The 19,917-nt window shown below is 44.2% G+C and overlaps 1 protein-coding gene across 1 annotated transcript in view; it reads left to right on the forward strand.

Moving 5' to 3' along the window:
* The first annotated feature begins 3,593 nt into the window (after positions 1–3,593).
* SUN3 (Sad1 and UNC84 domain containing 3) overlaps positions 3,594–19,917 on the forward strand; it is a 46,910-nt gene continuing 30,586 nt past the window's right edge. Inside the window, exons 1-2 of the mRNA XM_052639196.1 lie at positions 3,594–3,715; positions 11,914–11,975. Coding sequence (XP_052495156.1) covers positions 3,594–3,715; positions 11,914–11,975 — 184 coding nt within the window. The remainder of the gene's footprint in view (positions 3,716–11,913; positions 11,976–19,917) is intronic.

The following is a 19,917-nucleotide window of genomic DNA, read 5'->3' on the forward strand; positions in this document are numbered from 1 at the left end:
CAGGAGAATGTGGGTCTTAACCACATGGGGAAAAAAGCTCAAACTCACTCATCAGAATGCAAAAAGAAACTCTCCTGAGGTACCGTTTTTAAAAAGCTATTCAATTGGCAAAGATTAAAAGATTGATAATACACCAGGTTGATGAATAAGAGGAAAATATCATAAATTCCAGTGGAAACTTAGCTGGCAGAGTCTCTGGAAAGGACAAAGGCAACATTTATCAAAATGACAGACGCAGAGAGACGTGGACCCAGCAGTTCTTCCTCTGGCTGTGCATTCTTGCACATGCACTCAAACACGTAGAATAACTGCAGCATGTGGTTAGTATTGCACACTTTGCAATACAAAAACGCTCATTAGGGTAAACAGATTGGTGCACATTCGTACACCGAAACCCTAGGCAGCCATGAAAGAAGGAGAAAGATCAACTCAGAGTGAGTCAGAAAAACTTCCAAGGACCTTCTTTGGGGGCCCAGTGGCTAGGGCTCCATGCTTCCAATGCAGGGGCCCAGGTTCGATCCTTGGTCAGGGAACTAGATTCCACTTGCTGAAACAGAAGATCTGTGTCTGTGCCACAGCAAAGACCTAGTACAGCCAAACAAAGCATAACAAAACCCAAGATATATTTTTTCCTAGTATGAATTAATGTATTATGCTTGGCAGATTTTACAATATGTTTTTAAAAGAGTAAAAACTCTTTGGAACTTTCATGAAACATTTACTGAGAGAGAAAAGTTACTACCATAAAATCAAAGCTATTTGATCAAACAGCTTTGATAATCAAATTATTTAAAACTTCTTTTTTTCATTGCCACCACCACCACCATCTTGGTCACCAAGATATATTTTTACCTGAAAACAGCAAGGGGTGGAACATGGTTTCTAGCAGGCTTCCTTTTACTTTCAACAAAAAAGAGATGGATATATAGAGATAGACAGAGGCACACATATATATGTACATAAGTATAGTATTTTGGAGAAGGCAATGGCACCCCACTCCAGTACTCTTGCCTGGAAAATCCCATGGGCAGAGGAGCCTGGTAGGCTACAGTACATGGGGTTGCTAAGAGTTGGACACAACTGAGCGACTTCACTTTCACTTTTCACTTTCATGCATTGGAGAAGGCAATGGCAACCCACTCCAGTGTTTTTGCCTAGAGAATCCCAGGGACAGGGGAGCCTGGTGGGCTGCTGTCTCTGGGGTTGCACAGAGTCAGACACGACTGAAGTGACTTAGCAGCAGCAGCATATGTATTTTGCATAAATATATATTTATGTATGTATTTGTACATATGTATCCATATAGTCAAAGCCGTGGTTTCTTCTAGTAGTCATTTATGGATGTGAGTTGGACCATAAAGGAGGCTGAGCATTGAAGAATTGATTCTTTCAAATTATGGAGCTGGAGAAGACTCTTGAGAGTCCCTTGGACTGCAAGGAGATGAAACCAGTCAATCCTAGAGGAAGTCAACCCTGAATAGTCACTGGAAGAACCGCTGCTGAGGCTGAAGCTCCGATACTTTGGCCACCTGATGTGAAGAGCCGACTCATTGGAAAAGACCCTGATGTGGGGAAAGATTGAGGGCAGGAGGAGAAGAGGGTAACAGAGGATGAGATGGTTGGATGACATCATCCACTTAATGAACTTCAGTTTGACCCTGGGAGATAGTGAAGGACAGGGAAACCTGCAGTCCAAAGAGTCAGACATGACTTAGCAACTAAATAACAAATCATATCTTTGAAAAAAAATAAAACAAAATGGCACCATGGATGCAAGTAGAGTGGAGAAGTGATAGCTACCAGGCAGAAGTGGGTAAGTACTTTGCTATGTATCATTTTGCATCTTTTGAATTTTGGATCATTAGGTAAAAAATCAGAAATCTCGGGGCTTCTTGGGGTAGGTCTAGACTTTGCCAAGTTAAAAAGAGAAGTAGTGTATTATAAAAATAGCTCCTACAAATTTACCCTGAAATCAGCATTAAAAAAAGAAAGAAAGAAAAACATCAAAAACAAATTTAAAGGGGCAGTTTAGCGCTATCTTACTAATGTCAGCAGCATTTAAAGAACTGACGGCCCAAATAAAAATCCCAGAATTGAAGAAATACACGAGCATGAAATATCTTACGCTTTTTTCCCTTCAAAAAGGAGAAAAGATTAAAAAGCATGATCACAATGTGGTACATTGGTGAAACTGAAGAACATCAAAGATGAACAGAAAACCTTGAAAATGACCAAAGGGAAAAAGAAAAACCAAGTGGCCACACAGTCGCACAAAAAAGGAATAAGGAGAGATGAAGATTAAGGCAGGATTTTTATCCCCAACAGCCAAGGCCAAGACTATGGAATAGCATCTCCAGAGGACTCAGAGGAAAATAACTGTCAGCCTGCAGCTTTACGCCCCAAATAAGCATGCTCATCATTCCAGCAGTTCCATTCCGGAGGTTCACCCAGGGAAGCCCTTGTGGTGTGCACGAAACAAAGGCAGGCATTGAACTTTGATCGTGTTGCTAAAAAACCAAAAGCAACTGATGAAAGACTGGGAGAGTGAAATGTGATGTGTTGCCTGCCATTCCAGTAAAGAAGGAATGCTGCCCAACCATCAGGCCATCGGTCACTGCCGACAGGACTCACGGTGGAGAAAAGCAGGATGCTAGCTCTATAGAGTTAAGGTGAGGTGAAGTCGCTCAGTCGTGTCCGATTCTTTGCGACCCCGTGGACTGTAACCTACTAGGCTTCTCCGTCCATGGGATTCTCCAGGCAAGAATACTGGAGTGGATTGCCATTTCCTTCTCCAGGGGATCTTCCCGACCCAGAGATCAAACCCATTTCTCCTGTGTCTCCAGCATTGCAGGCTGATTCTTTACCGCTGAGCCACCGGGAAAGCCCCGCCCTCAATAAGGCCACCGGAAAATAACTCAGCTTTCAGACTGTGAACTTGTCTGTCATCGACAGATGTACATGTGATAAAATACTAGACAGCAGTTAAAATGAGGAAGCTGAAGTGAGTGTTTCTCAAGACCAGTAATCTAAGCTGAGAGTGGCTTATCATTTGAATTCACAGCGTGAAAACATTTATGGTTCCATATATATGTGGTAAAATATAAAAAACATTGTGGGAATTTTGTATTTTCATTTTTCTGCGGGAAAGAAAGGAGGGGAGTGGTGTTCTGGGGTCTTCCATTATGTTCGTGATATTTAATTTTTTGAAAAGTACTGGAGCAAGCACAGTGAAACAGCGATTTCTTGTGGCAGAAGCGTGGGGCCTGGGGGACCCTGGCATTTCGCGGTGTGTCTGGGAGCCGCTGCCGCGAAGCCTTGTGACACACGCTCGGGCTGGGTGCTGGCTGGCGGCGAGGCTGCGTGCCCCCTGCCTGGGCGTCCAGCCATTGTGATGTGTCATAGAAGGTGATGCCGCGGAAGAGCCGGGGAGCCTCCTCCAGGGTTAGCTCACTCACAGTTTCCCCCTCGAAGGAGAAACAGCCGAGAAGGAAGAAGGCAAAACCCCAAGCCAATCCCAGACCATTTTGTATAGCCTCATGTTTTCCATCAAGTAGCAAGGAGGCCGCCAGCAATCAGCTACTCGGCTGGGGGAGATGAGTGGGAGACCCAAGTCGAGGGGGAGCACCGGGCTCTTCAGGGCTCCCTCTGAGGACGCCAGCAGCAGCTCTAGCGGGAGCGCTGTGCTCCCCCAGCAGGAAAACCCCGACGCCAGCGGGTACGTAACTGCAGGGTGATCTCCTTAAGATTAGAAGGCAATGGCACCCCACTCCAGTACTCTTGCCTGGAGAATCCCAGGGACGGGGGAGCCTGGTGGGCTGCCATCTATGGGGTCACACGGAGTCGGACACGACTGAAGCGACTTAGCAGCAGCACCGTGTCATGTACCACCCGTGCTCTGTCCCCCGGGAAAATAACCTTCCTTTATAGAGAGAACCTCTGAAGACTTCTCTGGATCCCAATACTTTCTGACCTGTTGTCTCCTTCTGTGGTAGGGGTTAATGTTAATTACAGCAAGTGGGATGGGAAGATCCCCCGGAGGAGGGCATGGCAACCCATTCTAGTATTCTTGCCTGGAGAATCCCCATGGACAAAGGAGCCTGGCGGGCTACAGTCCACGGGATCGCAAAGAGTCAGATATGACTGAGCGACTAGGCATAGCACACACAGCAAGTGGGGGACAAGGTCTGTGAAAGAGAAGATTTTTTTTTTTTAAGGAATGAGTCTCACCGGCAGTGTGAAGTTATGACTGCAGCCTGCGGCCTCACGGGTCAATCATTTGTCAGTGGCCTCCTGCTCAGTTTCTGCCAGGTGCAAGGTCCAGCACCAGGCTTTACAACTCTGTACATGGAGGGCACTTGTTACATCCCTGGGTGAGAACTGGCTACACGGGCTGTTAGTGGGTGTATGTTTTGAGCTAACAACTGTGCCTCCTCTAACTGGAAGAAGGGGAGACAGCAGGAAATCTTGGACCACTTGGATGGGCCCAAAACCCAAGCCTCATCAACTCTGCCCTTGGCACTGCCTGCTGGTAAAACAAAACAGAGAGTAATGAAATAAACACCCCATGGATAACAGCTAAGGTTTAATGAAAAAGCTTAGTGAACCTTTGGTTAATGTTCATTTAAGCCAGTTCCTTGGGAGGGTCTTATGACCTTTGAGTAACTCTCTTTACTCAGTGGATCACTCATGTGACCAGTGAGATGTGAAGGATGGTGGTTTCGAGATTTCACGTCCCTTCAGAGGAGACTTTTGGGAAGACCTTCTTCTCTGTTGCTTTTAGCACATGTCTACGACAAACCAAGACAGTGTATTAAAAAGCAGAGATGTCATTTTACCGACGAAGCCCATATAGTCAAAGCTATGTGTTGAAGCAGTCCAAGCTGGGATAGGAAAAGGATTTCCAGACAGAGTATTGCAGAAAGGAGAGTTTATTAAGAACAAAGGACAGAGATAATGTGGGCTCTGCAAGCGCAGCGGGCCAACCTCCTGACAGACCAGGGAGGGTCGACAGTTTTTGTGGGTTAATAGCCAATTTTTTTAGCCTCAAGGCAAAGAAAATTCCTACAGGAAGGCTGACGCTAGTTGACTGGCTGGGCATCTTTGCCTAATTGGGAATCAGGAAGCTTGTTAGTGATTATTAGGGGCCTTTTGGCAACGGTTACAAAGGGGCTCAGTCAGCTTCGGAGGCGACCTTGATTCTGGGCTCTGCTTCTGTGGTCTTGGTGCAAAGCCTCCCACCTATGGCCTGGGGGACAGGACTCAACACTATGGTTTTTCCACTAGTCATGTACAGAAGTGAGAGTTGGACCATAGAGAAGGCCAAGTGCTGAAGAATTGGTGTTTTCGAACTGTGGTGCTGGAGAAGACTCTTGAGAGCCCCTTGGACTACAAGATCAGACTACTCAGTCCTCAATGAAATCAACCCTGAATATTCATTGGAGGGACTGATGCTGGAGCTGAAGCTGCAATACTTTGCCCACCTCATTGGGCAAAGTGAGGAGCCAACTCATTGGAAAATACCCTGATGCTGGGAAAGATTGAAGGCAGAAGAAGGGAACGACAGAGGATGAGATGGTTGGATGGCATCACTGACTCAATGGACATGAGTTTGAGCAAACTCTGGGAGATGGAGAAGGACAGGAAATCCTGGTGTGCTGCAGTTCATGAAGTCACAGAGTCAGACATGACTTGGCGACTTAACAACAATGAAATAACACATTGGACAGACAGTGGGCACTATTGCTTTTTTTAAGTGGATGAGCTACTTAGAGATTCTGTATTGGGTGAAATTAGCTGGCTTGTGCTTCAGTTCAGTTCAGTTCAGTCACTCAGTCCTGTCCGACTCTTTGCGACCCCATGAACTGCAGCACAGCAGGCCTCCCTGTCCATCACAAACTCCCAGAGTCCACTCAAACCCATGTCCATTCAGTAAGTGATGCCATCCAGCCATCTCATCCTCTGTCATCCCCTTCTTCTCCTACCCTTGATCTTTCCCAGCATCTGGGTCTTTTCAAATGAGTCAGCTCTTCGCATCAGGTGGCCGAAGTATTAGAGTTTCAGCTTCAACATCAGTCCTTCCAATGAACATCCATGACTGATCTCCTTTAGGATGGACTGGTTGGATCTGCTTGCAGTCCAAGGGACTCTCAAGAGTCTTCTCCAACACCACAGTTCAAAACCATCAATTCTTCGGTGCTCAGGTTTCTTTATAGTCCAACTCTCACATCTATACATGACCACTGGAAAAACCATAGCCATGACTAGATGGACCTTTGCTGACAAGGTAATGTCTCTGCTTTTTAATATGCTATCTAGGTTGGTCATAACTTTCCTTCCATGGAGTAAGCGTCTTTTAATTTCATGGCTGCAATCACCATCTGCATTGATTTTGGAGCCCCCCAAAAGAAAATCTGCCACTGTTTCCACTGTTTCTCCATCTATTTCCCATGAAGTGATGGGACTGGATGCCATGATCTTCGTTTTCTGAATGTTGAGCTTTAAGCCAACTTTTTCACTCCTCTTTCACTTTCATCAAGAGGCTCTTTAGTTCTTCACTTTCTGCCATCAGGGTGGTGTGATCTACATATCTGAGGTTATTGATATTTCTCCCGGCAATCTTGATTCCAGGTTGTGCTTCATCCAGCCCAGCGTTTCTCATGATGTACTCTGCATAGAAGTTAAATAAGCAGGGTGACAATATACAGCCTTGACATACTCCTTTTCCTATTTGGAACCAGTCTGTTGTTCCATGTCCAGTTCTAACTGTTGCTTCTTGACTTGCACACAGGTTTCTCAAGAGGCAAGACAGGTGCTCTGGTATTCCCATCTCTTTCAGAATTTTCTGCAGTTTATTGTGATCCACACAGTCAAAGGCTTTGGCATAGTCAGTAAAGCAGAAGTAGATGTTTTTCTGGAACTCTCTTGGTTTTTCGATGGTCCAGTGGACGTTGGCAATTTGATCTCTGGTTCTTCTGCCTTTTCTAAAACCAGCTTGAACATTTGGAAATTAAAAGTTCACGTATTGCTGAAGCCTGGCTTGGAGAATTTTAAGCATCACTTTACTAGCGTGTGAGATGAGTGCAGTTGTGTGGTAGTTTCAGCATTTTTTGGCATTGCCTTTCTTTGGGATTGAAATGAAAACTGACCTTTTCCAGTCCTGTGGCCACTGCTGAGTTGTCCAAATTTGCTGGCATATTGAGTACAGCACTTTCACAGCATCATCTTTCAGGATATGAAATAGCTCAACTGGTATTCCATCACCTCCACAAGCTTTGTTCGTAGTGATGCTTCCTAACAAAATTTGTCCCCCACCCTGTGTCTCTTTGGCCTGAGGGTTAATTTAGGCTGATTTTTTTTTTCTGGTTTTTGGCCTCACCAAAGAATAAGAATAGAAAGCTAGCTCCCTGCAATGGAAATTCAGAATCCTAATCACTGGACTACCCAGGAAGCCCCTAGGCTGATTATTTTGAAGAAATGGAAGATTCAGGAGGCCCTCTTTTTGTCTCCCTCTTAGCTGCCTAAAGAACTGGGATAAAGGAATTGTCTCTGGATCTGAGTGGGGTGGAGAAACCAGCAGGGCCCAGATATCAGAGTCCACTCTGTGTCCCTCTGTCTCTGCTTTTATTTACCATGCACTTGATTTCCATCCCCATGTGACTTGCCTTTCTCCCCTTTGAAGTCCCAACCCCTACACCCTCTTCCCGTCTTTAGCTGAAGATGGTACTTGAAGTGAGGGTTTCAGAGAGTGACTTAGTTTTCCTGGCCTCTCTCACCATACCTCATAAAAGTTGTGTTTGGTTAAGCTGTGTCCTGTCACTTTAATTCTAGACCAGCCAGAGAACCAAGAAGGAGAGAGGAAAACGTTTTCTTCCCAACAGTCCTGTGTTGGTCTCTACTCCCAGGGTGTTGAGCCACTTCCCCAGCGCGGGGTTACAAGCCAGTTTGACAGCACGGCTCAGGAGCAGGTCACTGAGGGCGTCATCTGTCCATTTGCTCAACCAACTCAAACAAACCGATGCAGGAAATGTTTCCTGTCACATGTGCATAATGTTAAACAGCAAAATATAAAGAAACACACACAGGTAAACATGATCGAAGCAGCTTCCAGACCTGAGGTCACTTTCTTAGCCATTCTGCCTGCACCTGGAGCAGGGAATTCTGGCTTCCCATTGATGGACACTAGTTCATAAACAGCATGTCAAAACTCCAAACTCAAACTGATCAAGGGAGTTGCTGAAACTCAGTTGTTCAGTTGCTCAGTCATGTCTGACTCTTTGCGACTGCGTGGACTGCAGCACCCCATGGACTGCATGAAGCCAGGCTTCCCTGTTCTTCACAAGCAGCTGGAGCTTGCTCAAACTCATGTCCTTTGAGTCCGAGATGCCATCCAACCATCTCGTCCTCTGTTGTCCCCTTCTCCTGCCTTCAATCTTTCCCAGCATCAGGGTCTTTTCTAATGAGTCAGCTCTTCGAATCAGGTGGCCAAAGTATTGGAGCTTCAGCTTGGCCCAGCTTTGTCATAGGCAGGCTCAAAGCCATTATCCTAAGACTATGAGTGTGAGTCTCCAAGGCATTGACCCCTGTTTGTGTGGCCTTGTGGAGCCTGAAGGCCGGTTGGGTGTTGGGCATCTAGCTCCTTCAGTGATGACAGCTGGGCATGGTCTGGGTACCTGGCCCTGAGGGGGTATCACCAGCTGAGATCTGCCTCCTCAGCCTGTCCTGGGCACTGGCCAGAGGTCCCAGATTGGGTGCTGGATGATAGCTCCTGGGCAGGGTGACCAGCCTACACAGGAACCCCATCCCGTTGTTAGCCAGGGCCTGGACCTCAGAGTACAAAAGCCAAGCCTTGGGACCTTGAATAAATAACATGAGAGGTGACATCGTTTAGCTTATAGATTTGTTAAAAGCCACAAAGAGGCTTGGAGACAGAACTTAATGCCTCCCCTTCCCTTTCTTGTCCATGACCATTAAGAGTCATGTATACCTTTATATATATACCTTTGTATAAAAAGTTTCAAGACAGAGAATAAAGTTTGTTTTGATGGAAGTTTAAAGGAACTTGCAACCTGACTATTCTGACCCTTGTGGAGAGCTGCACAAGGGACCCAACACCAAGAAGTTTGCAATAACTATCCATGCCCCTCCTCCCCTTTCCTATGAAAAGGCTTTGCTGAAAGCCTTAGAAAAGCTCAGAGTTTTTTAAAGACAAGAGCCACCTGTCTCCTTGCATGATCCTGCAATAAAACTTTCTCTGCTCCAAACCCCACATTTCTGTATTGTCTGGCTTCACACAGTCGGTGACAGCTTCACCCCCTTTACTGAGCTGTGACCCAGTGCTTCTCCTGCTACATCAAGGTGCCTTCTGTAATTAATGAATGACTCATCGTCAACTGGTTTTTGTATGTTTTAAATCAAAATTTCGATTTGCTGTCTTAGAATATTTTGTCCCAAAGCTCCTAGCCTTCTGTTTCAGTGAGATTAGTCTATTTTAGCCATTTTCTTTCTTTTTTTTTCTCCTTCTTTTAAAAAAAACTTTAAAGGTGGATGTGGAACGGTCACTGCAATCACTTTGTAAAACTCTTTGGAAAGATCTGCTGAGACCAGATAGGCACAAACCCAGCAATTTCTGGTCCAACAGAGCAGGACCCCATGGTGCTGTCCCAACGCCCCTTGTCTTCCGCCTGCCTTTCGTCTGTGGAAAACTTGAGCCAAAGAATAAGTTTAATCAGGGAAATGAGAAATTTAGAAACAAAGGAAAATGAAGGAGACCGGATAATAATAATGTAGTCATTAAGCATAGTCAGGGACCTTTTAGTTCCTTCTCTTTTAGTTCCTAATATTCTGAGCCATATCCTGTGAGCTGTCTTATCATGAAACCTCAGATAGAAGGAGTTAACTGCATAACGACCAGACTGACTTTCCAAGGTGAACCCACGACTTAAACTGCCGAAATTCTGAGAACTGACCTCAAAGACATGGGGAAGAACGGACCCTGAAACTGAAGATTAACTGTGCCTAAAACAATCGAGATGATGCTGGTCAGACCACCTATGGCCAATTTGAAGACAACTGCCGGAGCCGACTGTGCTCTTTCTGCATGGGGCTGCCTCCGCCTGTCTACAAAGCTCTTGTCCCACTGGTTGCCAGTGGGAGGGTGGAGTTGGCTTTTGGATCCACTGAGCTGTGCAATGATCTGTGGTTTTTTCTGTGTATGTTGTATTTCAATAAAAAGTGAGGGAAAGGGTTAGGATTGCTTTAGAGAATTTTCTCAGATAGTTGTTCATTGACTTAGTTCTTTGGGCTTCTCAGATGGCTTGGCAGTAGAGAATCAGCCTGCCGGAACAGGAGACACAGTTTCGATCCCTGGGTGGGGAAGATCCCGTGGAGGAGGAAATGGCCACCCATTTCAGTATTCTCGCCTGGAGAATTCCATAGACGGAGGAGCCTGGTGGGCTCAGTCCAGACTCTTTTTTTCTTTTTTCTTCTGGACTGATGAAACATTGCAGACCTGTAGGATAACCTCCTTTGCTTTCTTCTTCATAACCATTTATAGGCATAAAAACATGCAACAGGGCAGTAATGTGTGTGAAAGAGAGGGGTGTGTATGGTGTATGTATATGTGAATATGTATATATACTACTCTGAACACTGTTTTCCCTCAGTTTCACAGATAGTGGATTCAGTTCAGTTCAGTCGCTCAGTCAGGTCCGACTCTTTGTGACCCCATGAATCGCAGCATGCCAGGCCTCCCTGTCCATCACCAACTCCCGGAGTTCACTCAGATTCAGGTCCATCAAGTCAGTGATGCCATCCAGCCATCTCATCCTCTGTCGTCCCCTTCTCCTCCTGCCCCCAATCCCACCCAGCATCAGGGTCTTTTCCAATGAGTCAACTCTTCGCATGAGGTGGCCAAAATATTGGAGTTTAAGCTTTAGCATCATTCCCTCCAAAGAAATCCCAGGGCTGATCTCCTTCAGAATGGACTGGTTGGATCTCCTTGCAGTCCAAGGGACTCTCAAGAGTCTTCTCCAACACCACAGTTCAAAAGCATCAATTCTTCGGCACTCAGCTTTCTTCACAGTCCAACTCTCACATCCATACGTGACCACAGGAAAAACCATAGCCTTGACTAGACGGACCTTAGTCAGCAAAGTAATGTCTCTGCTTTTGAATATGCTATCTAGGTTGGTCATAACTTTTCTTCCAAGGAGTAAGCGTCTTTTAATTTGATGGCTGCAGTCACCATCTGCAGTGATTTTGGAGCCCCCAAAAATAAAGTCTGACACTGTTTCCACTCTTTCCTCATCTATTTCCCATGAAGTGATGGGACCAGATGCCATGATATTCATTTTCTGAATGTTGAGCTTCAAGCCAACTTATTCACTCTCCTCTTTCACTTTCATCAAGAGGCTTTTTAGTTCTTCTTCACTTTCTTCCATAAGGGTGGTGTCATCTGCATTTCTGAGGTTATTGATATTTCTCCTGGCAATCTTGATTCCAGCTTGTGCTTCTTCCAGCCCAGCGTTTCTCATGATTTACTCTGCATAGAAGTTAAAATAAGCAGGGTGACAATGTACAGCCTTGACGTACTCCTTTTCCTATTTGGAACCAGTCTGTTGTTCCGTGTCCAGTTCTAACTGTTGCTTCCTGACCTGCATATAGGTTTCTCAAGAGGCAGGTCAGGTGGTCTGGTATTCCCATCTCTTTCAGAATTTCTCACAGTTTATTGTGATCTGCACAGTCAAAGGCGATGGCATAGTCAATAAAGCAGAAATAGATGTGTTTTTTTTTAATTAACTCACATGCTCAGCCTAGTCATGTCTGTCGCCTTGGTTGTAGAGGTTAAAGTTCAAATTAAAGGTTGAGAGTGGTGTGTTGCTAAATTCTTTTTGCTGTTATTTTTCTTCTTTTTAGATTAACTCGATCATGGAAGACTGTCATGGGTATGGTGTTTATACTGACTTTACTTCTTCTAGGTGAGTCTTACTAAGTAATGATCTTTGAAGCCATTTCACAGGGTGTGTGTATGATGAGAGAGATGGCAGGGGAATGACTCACATTTGCAACAAATGCCCCAGAAACGTAGAAGTGACTGCATGCTCTTAAACCATTTCTACCCCGCCCCCCACTCAATATTTATTTATTAATTTGTTTGGCTGCATCAGATCTTAGCTGCAGAACGAGGAGTCTTTGTTGCATCACGCAGGATCTTCCTTGTGGCTTGTGCGCTCAGTAGTTACAACACTCAGGTTCTCTTGTAAAAGTAATATGGGTTTCTTTGTTGAAAACTTAGTGAGAACTTTATTTCTCTTAGAATTGTTACCAGGTCTAAGCTCGTTCCGTTTGACACAGGACAGGTCGGGAGGCAAGGTGTCGAGGCAAGAAATAGAGACTTTATTCAGAAAGCTGGGCATCCAAGAAGATGGTGGGTGAGAGTCCTGGAGTACTTTATTATGGGGTCTGGATGCCAGTTGCTTTTACAGAGCAGAGAGGAGGAGGAGGAAAGAAGTAAAGTAAAAAGACCATGAAGCAAAAGTGTAAGTCACTCGGTTAGTCCTGCAATGCCCGAGGAGTAGTAGTAGTGGTAGTGATAGTCGCTCCATCGCGTTCAACTCTTTGAGACCCTATGGACAGTAGCCCACCAGCCTCCTCTGTCCATAAAATTCTCCAGGCAAGAATACTGGAGTGGGTTGCCAATCCCTTCTTTCTCCAGGGAATCTTCCCAATCCAGGGATTGAATCCAGGTCTCCTGCATTGCAGTCTACTCCAGTATTCGTGCCTGGAGAATCCCATGGACAGAGGAGCCTGGCAGGCCACAGTCCATGGGGTCGCAAAGAGCCCAACACGACTGAGCGACTGACGCTACCACTACTGCTGCTACTCCTGCTTTGCAGGCAAATTCTTTACCGTCTGAGCCATCTGGGAAATCAAAAGGCCATTAAGTGTTGCAAAATATCTCCTGGTTTGGACATCCTCAGGGAAGGGATGCACTCATTTCTTTTTCCTGCTGTCACTCACGAGTGGGCAGGGTCAGAATGTCTCCCAGTGAGCTGAACAAAGACACTTTAGTTTAACATTCAAGCAGAACAGAAGGGTTCCCCAAGGCAGGCCATTATGTATAGACAATATCTTTTTAATGGACAAAAGCCATGGGAAGCAATGATTAAAGTAAAAGAGATGGATCCAATATGGAGTCAGATTTTTTTCTTCCCTGTTACAGAATCATGGTTCAAAATAAGAGAAGTTGCTTTGAAGTTAGGAAGACTTGATATTTTTATTGCAAACACATAGAATTGATCTTTTCTAAATCTGGGTGACTCATCTTGAAGGATTTTGACAACCAGAGACTGACTCATCATGGAGTTCTTGAGGAAATGCTGCTGCTGCTGCTAAGTCGCTTCAGTCGTGTCCGACTCTGTGCGACCCCATAGATGACAGCCCACCAGGCTCCCCCGTCCCTGGGATTCTCCAGGCAAGAAAACTGGAGTGGGCTGCCATTTCCTTCTCCAATGTATGAAAGTGAAAAGTGAAAGTGAAGTCGCTCAGTTGTGTCCGACTCTTCCCGACCCCATGGACTGCAGCCCACCAGGCTCCTCCATCCACGGGATCCTCCTAGAATACATGGTTTGCCATTTTCTGAATGTAAATATCACACACCATGAATCCTAGTACAATGAGGAATTGTTCTGTGGTACGTGGACACCTTGAATTGCAGAGTGTCCAGGGAAGTCAGAATTTCACCCAGTTATCACCACAATGCTGTTTTCCGCAACAACGGGAGCGGTTCAGTCGGGCTTGCACGTGGATACCTGTACTGCAGGCTCTCTGAAGTCTGTACCAGCCTTCCTTCAGCTGCATGTTAGTGCCCTGAGCACCCATCCCATCTCAGCAGACTTCTAAACTTCATCTTGAAGATTCCAGTTCTACTGAGAACTGCACGCTGTCTGGCTCTGTTGCTTCCAGCTGTCTGGTCTTCACCTCTGCTGATTTCAGCCTGTGAGCTTCAGCAGCCCTCTCCTGACCCCGTTGCTGCTGCCTGCTCCCGACTGAGCCCTCTGCCCTTGAGATTTCCCGCAGCCCTACCCCAGCCCTGTGTCCAGTGATGCATGCCTGCTCTTCTGAGGCTCCACCTCCCTGCCTCTGTCAGGAACACGCCCCCCTGTAAAACTGTTTGTGCTCAGAATTTTCCTTGTTTTGGAAACGAATGCCCTATATCCCTTAGACATTTTTTAATGATTTTTTTTGATGTGGACCATTTTTAAAGTCTTTATTGAATTTGTTACAATATTGCTTCTGTTTTACTTTTTTTTTTTTTTTTTTTTTTTGGTTGAAAGGCATGTGGGATCTTATTTTCTAACCAGGAACTGAACCTGCAATCCCTTCATTGGAAGGGGAAGTTTTAACCGCCGGACTGCCAGCAAAGGTCTCTCCTTTGACCTCTTTTAAGATTGAAATATATACATCTTCTTAGTGCGTGCAAACTGCTTCTTTGTCTTTCCCCACCGTAATGCTGCCCATTTGCCCACAAAAGTGCCAGATCCTTTTTAGCCACCACTGATGTGTTAATGATTTCGATGGAATTAAACTGAACTTGCATCCATTTTTATTCGCTAGGGTGAAACCCACATAATATAAAACGAACCATTTTGACATGAACAACTCAGTGGCATTTAGTGCATTCACAGTGTTGTGCATCTACTACTTCTATTTCCAAAATATTTTCATCAACCCCAAAAGAAACCCCACACCCCTTAGTCAATCCCCAGCCCCGACCTTCCCCCACCCCCTGGCAACAACCGCCAATATGCTTTCTGTTTCTAAGAACACACGTGTTCTGAATGTGTCTATAAATGGAATCATACAATGTATGGCTATTTTGGTGAGGCTTCTTTCACTAAGCTCGTTTTTGAGGCTCATCCCTGTTGTAGATGAATCATTCCTTTTTGTAGCTGAAAAACGTTGCAATGTATGGAGAGACCACAGTTTGTTTATCCATTCCGCTGTGGATGAACATCCACTGTGTCCATCCTTTGGGTGTTCTGGATAGTGCTGCTATGAACATGTGTGTACATGTATTTGTTTCAGTCAGTTCAGTTCGGTCGCTCTGTTGTATCTGACTCTTTGCGACCCCATGAACCACAACACGCCAGGCCTCCTTGTCCATCTCCAAACTCATGTCTATCAAGTCGGTGATGCCATCCAACAATCTCCTCTTGCCCTCAATATTTCCTAGCATCAGGGTCTTTGCAAATGAGTCAGCTCTTCGCATCAGGTGGCCACAATATTGGAGTTTCAGCATCAGCATCAGTCCTTCCAATGAATATTCAGGACTAATCTCCTTTAGAATGGACTGGTTGGATCTCCTTACAGACCAAGGGACTCTCAAGAGTCTTCTCCAACACCACAGTTCAAAAGCATCAATTCTTCGGCGCTCAGCTTTCTTTATAGTTCAACTCTCACATTCATACATGACTACTCGAAAAACCATAGCCTTGACTAGACGGACCTTTGTTGGCAAAGTAATGTCTCTGCTTTTTAATATGCTATCTAGGCTGGTCATAACTTTTCTTCCAAGGAGTAAGTGTCTTTTAATTTCATGGCTGCAGTCACCATCTGCAATGAGTTTGGAGCCCAAAAAAATAAAGTCAGCCACTGTTTCTATGGTTTCCCCATCTATTTGCCATGAAGTGATGGGACTGGATACCATGACCTTAGTTTTCTGAATGTTGAGCTTTAAGCCAACTTTTTCACTCTCCTCTTTCACTTTCATCAACAGGCTTTTTAGTCCTTCTTCACTTTCTGCCATAAAGGTGGTATCATCTGCATATCTGAGGTTATTGATATTTCTCCCAGCAATCTTGATTCCAGCTTGTGCTTCTTCCAGCCCAGTGTTTCTCATGATGTACTCTGCATATATGTTAAATAAACAGGGTGACAATATACAGCCTTGATGTACTCCTTTTCCTATTTGGAACCAGTCTGTTGTTCCATGTCCAGTTCTAACTGTTGCTTCCTGACCTGCATATAGGTTTCTCAAGAGGCAGGTCAGGTGGTCTGGTATTCCCATCTCTTTCAGAAGAGATGGTTTCCATGGTTTATTGTGATTTACACAAAGAATTTGGCATAGTCAATAAAGCAGAAGTAGATGTTTCTCTGGAACTCTCTTGCTTTTTCGATGATCCAACAGATGTTGGCAGTTTGATCTCTGTTCCTCTGCCTTTTCTAAATCCAGCTTGAACATCTGGAAGTTCACTGTTCACGTACTGCCGAAGCTTGTGTTGGAGAATTTTGAGCATTACGTTACTAGCGTGTGAGATGAGTGCAATTGTGCGGTAGTTTGAGCATTCTTTGACATTGCCTTTCTTTGGGATTGAAATGAAAACTGACCTTTTCCAGTCCTGTGGCCACTGCTGAGTTGTCCAAATTTGCTGGCATATTGAGTGCAGCACTTTCACAGCATCATCTTTCAAGATTTGAAATAGCTCAACTGGAATTCCATCACCTCCACTAGCTTTGTTCATAGTGATGCTTCCTAAGGCCCACTTGACTTCACACTCTAGGATGTCTGGCTCTAGGTGAGTGATCACACCATCGTGATTATCTGGGTTGTGAAGATCTTTTGTGTACAGTTCTGTGTATTCTTGCCACCTCTTCTTAATATCTTCTGCTTCTGTTAGGTCCATACCATTTCTGTCCTTTATTGAGCCTATCATTGTATGAAATGTTCCCTTGGTATCTCTAATTTTCTTGAAGAGATCTCTAGTCTTTCCCATTCTGTTGTTTTCCTCTATTTTTATGTATTGATCGCTGAGGAAGGCTGTCTTATCTCTTCTTGCTATTCTTTGGAACTCTGCATTCAGATGCTTATATCTTTCCTTTTCTCCTTTGCTTTTTACTTCTCTTCTTTTCACAGCTATTTGTAAGGCCTCCCCAGACAGCCATTTTGCTTTTTTGCATTTTTTTTTCTTGGGGATGTTCTTGATCCCTGTCTCCTCTACAATGTCACAAACCTCCGTCCATAGTTCTTCAGGCACTTTATCAGATCTAGTTCCTTAAATCTACTTCACACTTCCACTGTATAGTCATAAAGGATTTGATTTAGGTCATACCTGAATAGTCTAGTGGTTTTCCCCGCTTTCTTCAATTTCAGTCTGAATTTGGCAATAAGGAGTTCGTGATCTGAGCCACAGTCAGCTCCCAGTCTTTTGCTGGCTGTATAGCGCTTCTCCATCTTTGGCTGCAAAGAATATAATCAATCTGATTTCAGTGTTGACCATTTGGTGATGTCCATGCGTAGAGTCTTCTCTTGTGTTGTTGGGAGAGGGTTTTTGCTATGACCAGTGCATTCTTTTGGCAGAACTCTATTAACCTTTGCCCTGCTTCATTCTGTACTCCCAGGCCAAATTTGCCTGTTACTCCAGGTGTTTCTTGACTTCCTACATTTGTATTCCAGTCCCCTGTGATGAGAAGGACATCTTTTGGGGTTGTTATTTTAGAAAGTCTTGTAGGTCTTCATAGAACCATTCAACTTCCGCTTCTTCAGCGTTACTGGTTGGGGCATAGACTTGGATTACTGTGATATTGAATGGTTTGCCTTGGAAACGAACAGAGATCATTGTGTCGTTTTTGAGATTACATCCAAATACTGCATTTTGGACTCTTTTGTTAACTATGATGGCTACTCCGTTACTTGTAAGGGATTCTTGCCCACAGTAGTAGATATAATGGTCATCTGAGTTAAATTCACCCATTCCAGTCCATTTTAGTTTGCTAATTCGTAGAATGTCAGTGTTCACTCTTGCCACCTCCTGTTTGACCACTTCCAATTTGCTTTTATTCATGGACCTAATATCCCAGGTTCCTATGCAACAGTCCTCTTTACAACATCGGACCTTGCTTCCATTACCAGTCCCATCCACAGCTTCGTATTGTTTTTGCTTTGGCTCCATCCCTTCCTTCTTTCTGGAGTTATTTCTCCACTGATCTCCAGTAGCATATTGGGCACCTACCGACCTGGGGAGTTCATCTTTCAGTGTCCTATCTTTTTGCCTTTTCATACTGTTCATGGGGTTCTCAAGGCATGAATACTGAAGTGGTTTGCCATTCCCTTCTCCAGTGGACCACATTCTGTCAGATCTCTCCACCATGACCCATCCGTTTGGGTGGCCCCACACGGCATGGCTTAGTTTCATTGAGTTAGACAAGCTGTGGTCCATGTGATCAGATTAGCTAGTTGTCTGTGATTATGGTTTCAGTCTGTCTGACCTCTGATGCTCTCTCTCAGCACCCACTGTCTTACTTGGGTTTCTGTTACTTTGGATGTGGGGTATCTGTCACAGCTGCTCCAGCAAAGCGCAGCTGCCACCCCTGACCTTGGACGTCGGGTAGCTCCTCTTGGCCGCTCCTGCGCCATCGCAGCCGCTGCTCCTTTGTTTGAATACCTGTTTTCAATTCTATGGGTATACACCTACTAGTAAATTGCTAGGGAGGAATTGCCACTGTTTTTCTGAGAAACTGCACCGTGTCACTTTCCCACTAGCAGTGTGTGATGGTCCCCGTTTGCCCACATCCTCATCAATACTTGCTATTCTTTTTTTACAACTGTAGCCATCCTGGTGGATGTGAAGCGCTGTCTCACTGTGCTTTTGTATTTTTTATTCTGTATTTTTATTTTGTCCTTTATATTTCCCTAATGACTGGTATCTAGAGAAGGACATAGCAGCCCACTCCAGTGTTCTTGCCAGGGAAATTCTGTGGACAGAGGAGCCTGGCAGGCTACAGTCCATGGGGTTGCAAGAGTCGGACACGAGTTAGTGACTAAACCGCCACCACCACCAATGAATCATATAAACTAATATTGAGCAACTTTTTACGTACTTGTTTGCCATTTATACCTCTTCTTTGGAGAAAATGTCTTCTAATCTTTTGCCCATTTAATTGGGTTTTTGTCTTTTTGTTGTTGACTTGTAAGAGTTTTTTAAAAATATATTCTGGATACTAGACTCTTCTCAGATATATAATATTTTCCTTCATTCAATACATTGTCCTTTCACTTTTTAAGTAATGTCCTTTGATTCATAAAAGGTTTCAATTTTAATAATGTCATATCGAAGAATCCATTACTAAATTCTAGGTCATGACAGCTTACTCCTGTGTTTTTTCTGAGAACTTTATGATTTTTACTCTTATGTTTAGCTAATCGGTCCATTTTGAGTTGTTTTTTATATATAATATGATTTTTTAAATTTCATATTCATTTTTTGGCAAATGAATTAAAAATGAACCAAATTCATTTTTTAGCAAATGGATATCTTGTTGTCTCAGCATCATTTGTTGGAAAGATATTTTTCCCCATTTAATGGTCTTCTTACCCTTGTCAAAAAATTTAATCAGCCGTAGATGTATAGGCCTAGCTCTGGATTTGCAGTTCTCCTCTTTCTCATGACACTTGATAATCTCAGTTGTTCTGTTTTTGAGTTCACTGAATCTCTCCTTTGCCCGCTAACATCTGCTGTTGAGCCTATTTGGTGAATGTTTTCATTTCAGCTATTGTACTTTGCATCTCCAGAGTTTGTACTTGTTTCCTTTTGTAATTTTTCAGTTGATATTCTCCTTTCATTCATACTTCATTTCTTTGGTTCTCTTTAGTTCTTTGTCTATGGTCTCCTTTAGTTTCTGAGCCTATTTAAGACAGTTGATTTGTAAAGTTTTTGTTCAGTGAATTCAAAGTTTGAGCTTCCTCAGAGATGTCAGTCAAAATTTTTTCCCTTTAATGAGCTGTACTTTCCTGTTTCTTTGTATGCTTTGTAATTTTGTGTTGTAAACCAAACATTTCAGTTTTATAATGCAGTAACTCTGGGAATTGGCTTTTCCCCTTTTCCAAAGGTTGCTTTATTGCTTGTTGAGGGCTGTAGTCAT

The sequence above is a fragment of the Budorcas taxicolor genome, chromosome 4 (genome assembly GCF_023091745.1).
Source record: "Budorcas taxicolor isolate Tak-1 chromosome 4, Takin1.1, whole genome shotgun sequence".
Lineage (NCBI taxonomy): Eukaryota > Metazoa > Chordata > Mammalia > Artiodactyla > Bovidae > Budorcas > Budorcas taxicolor.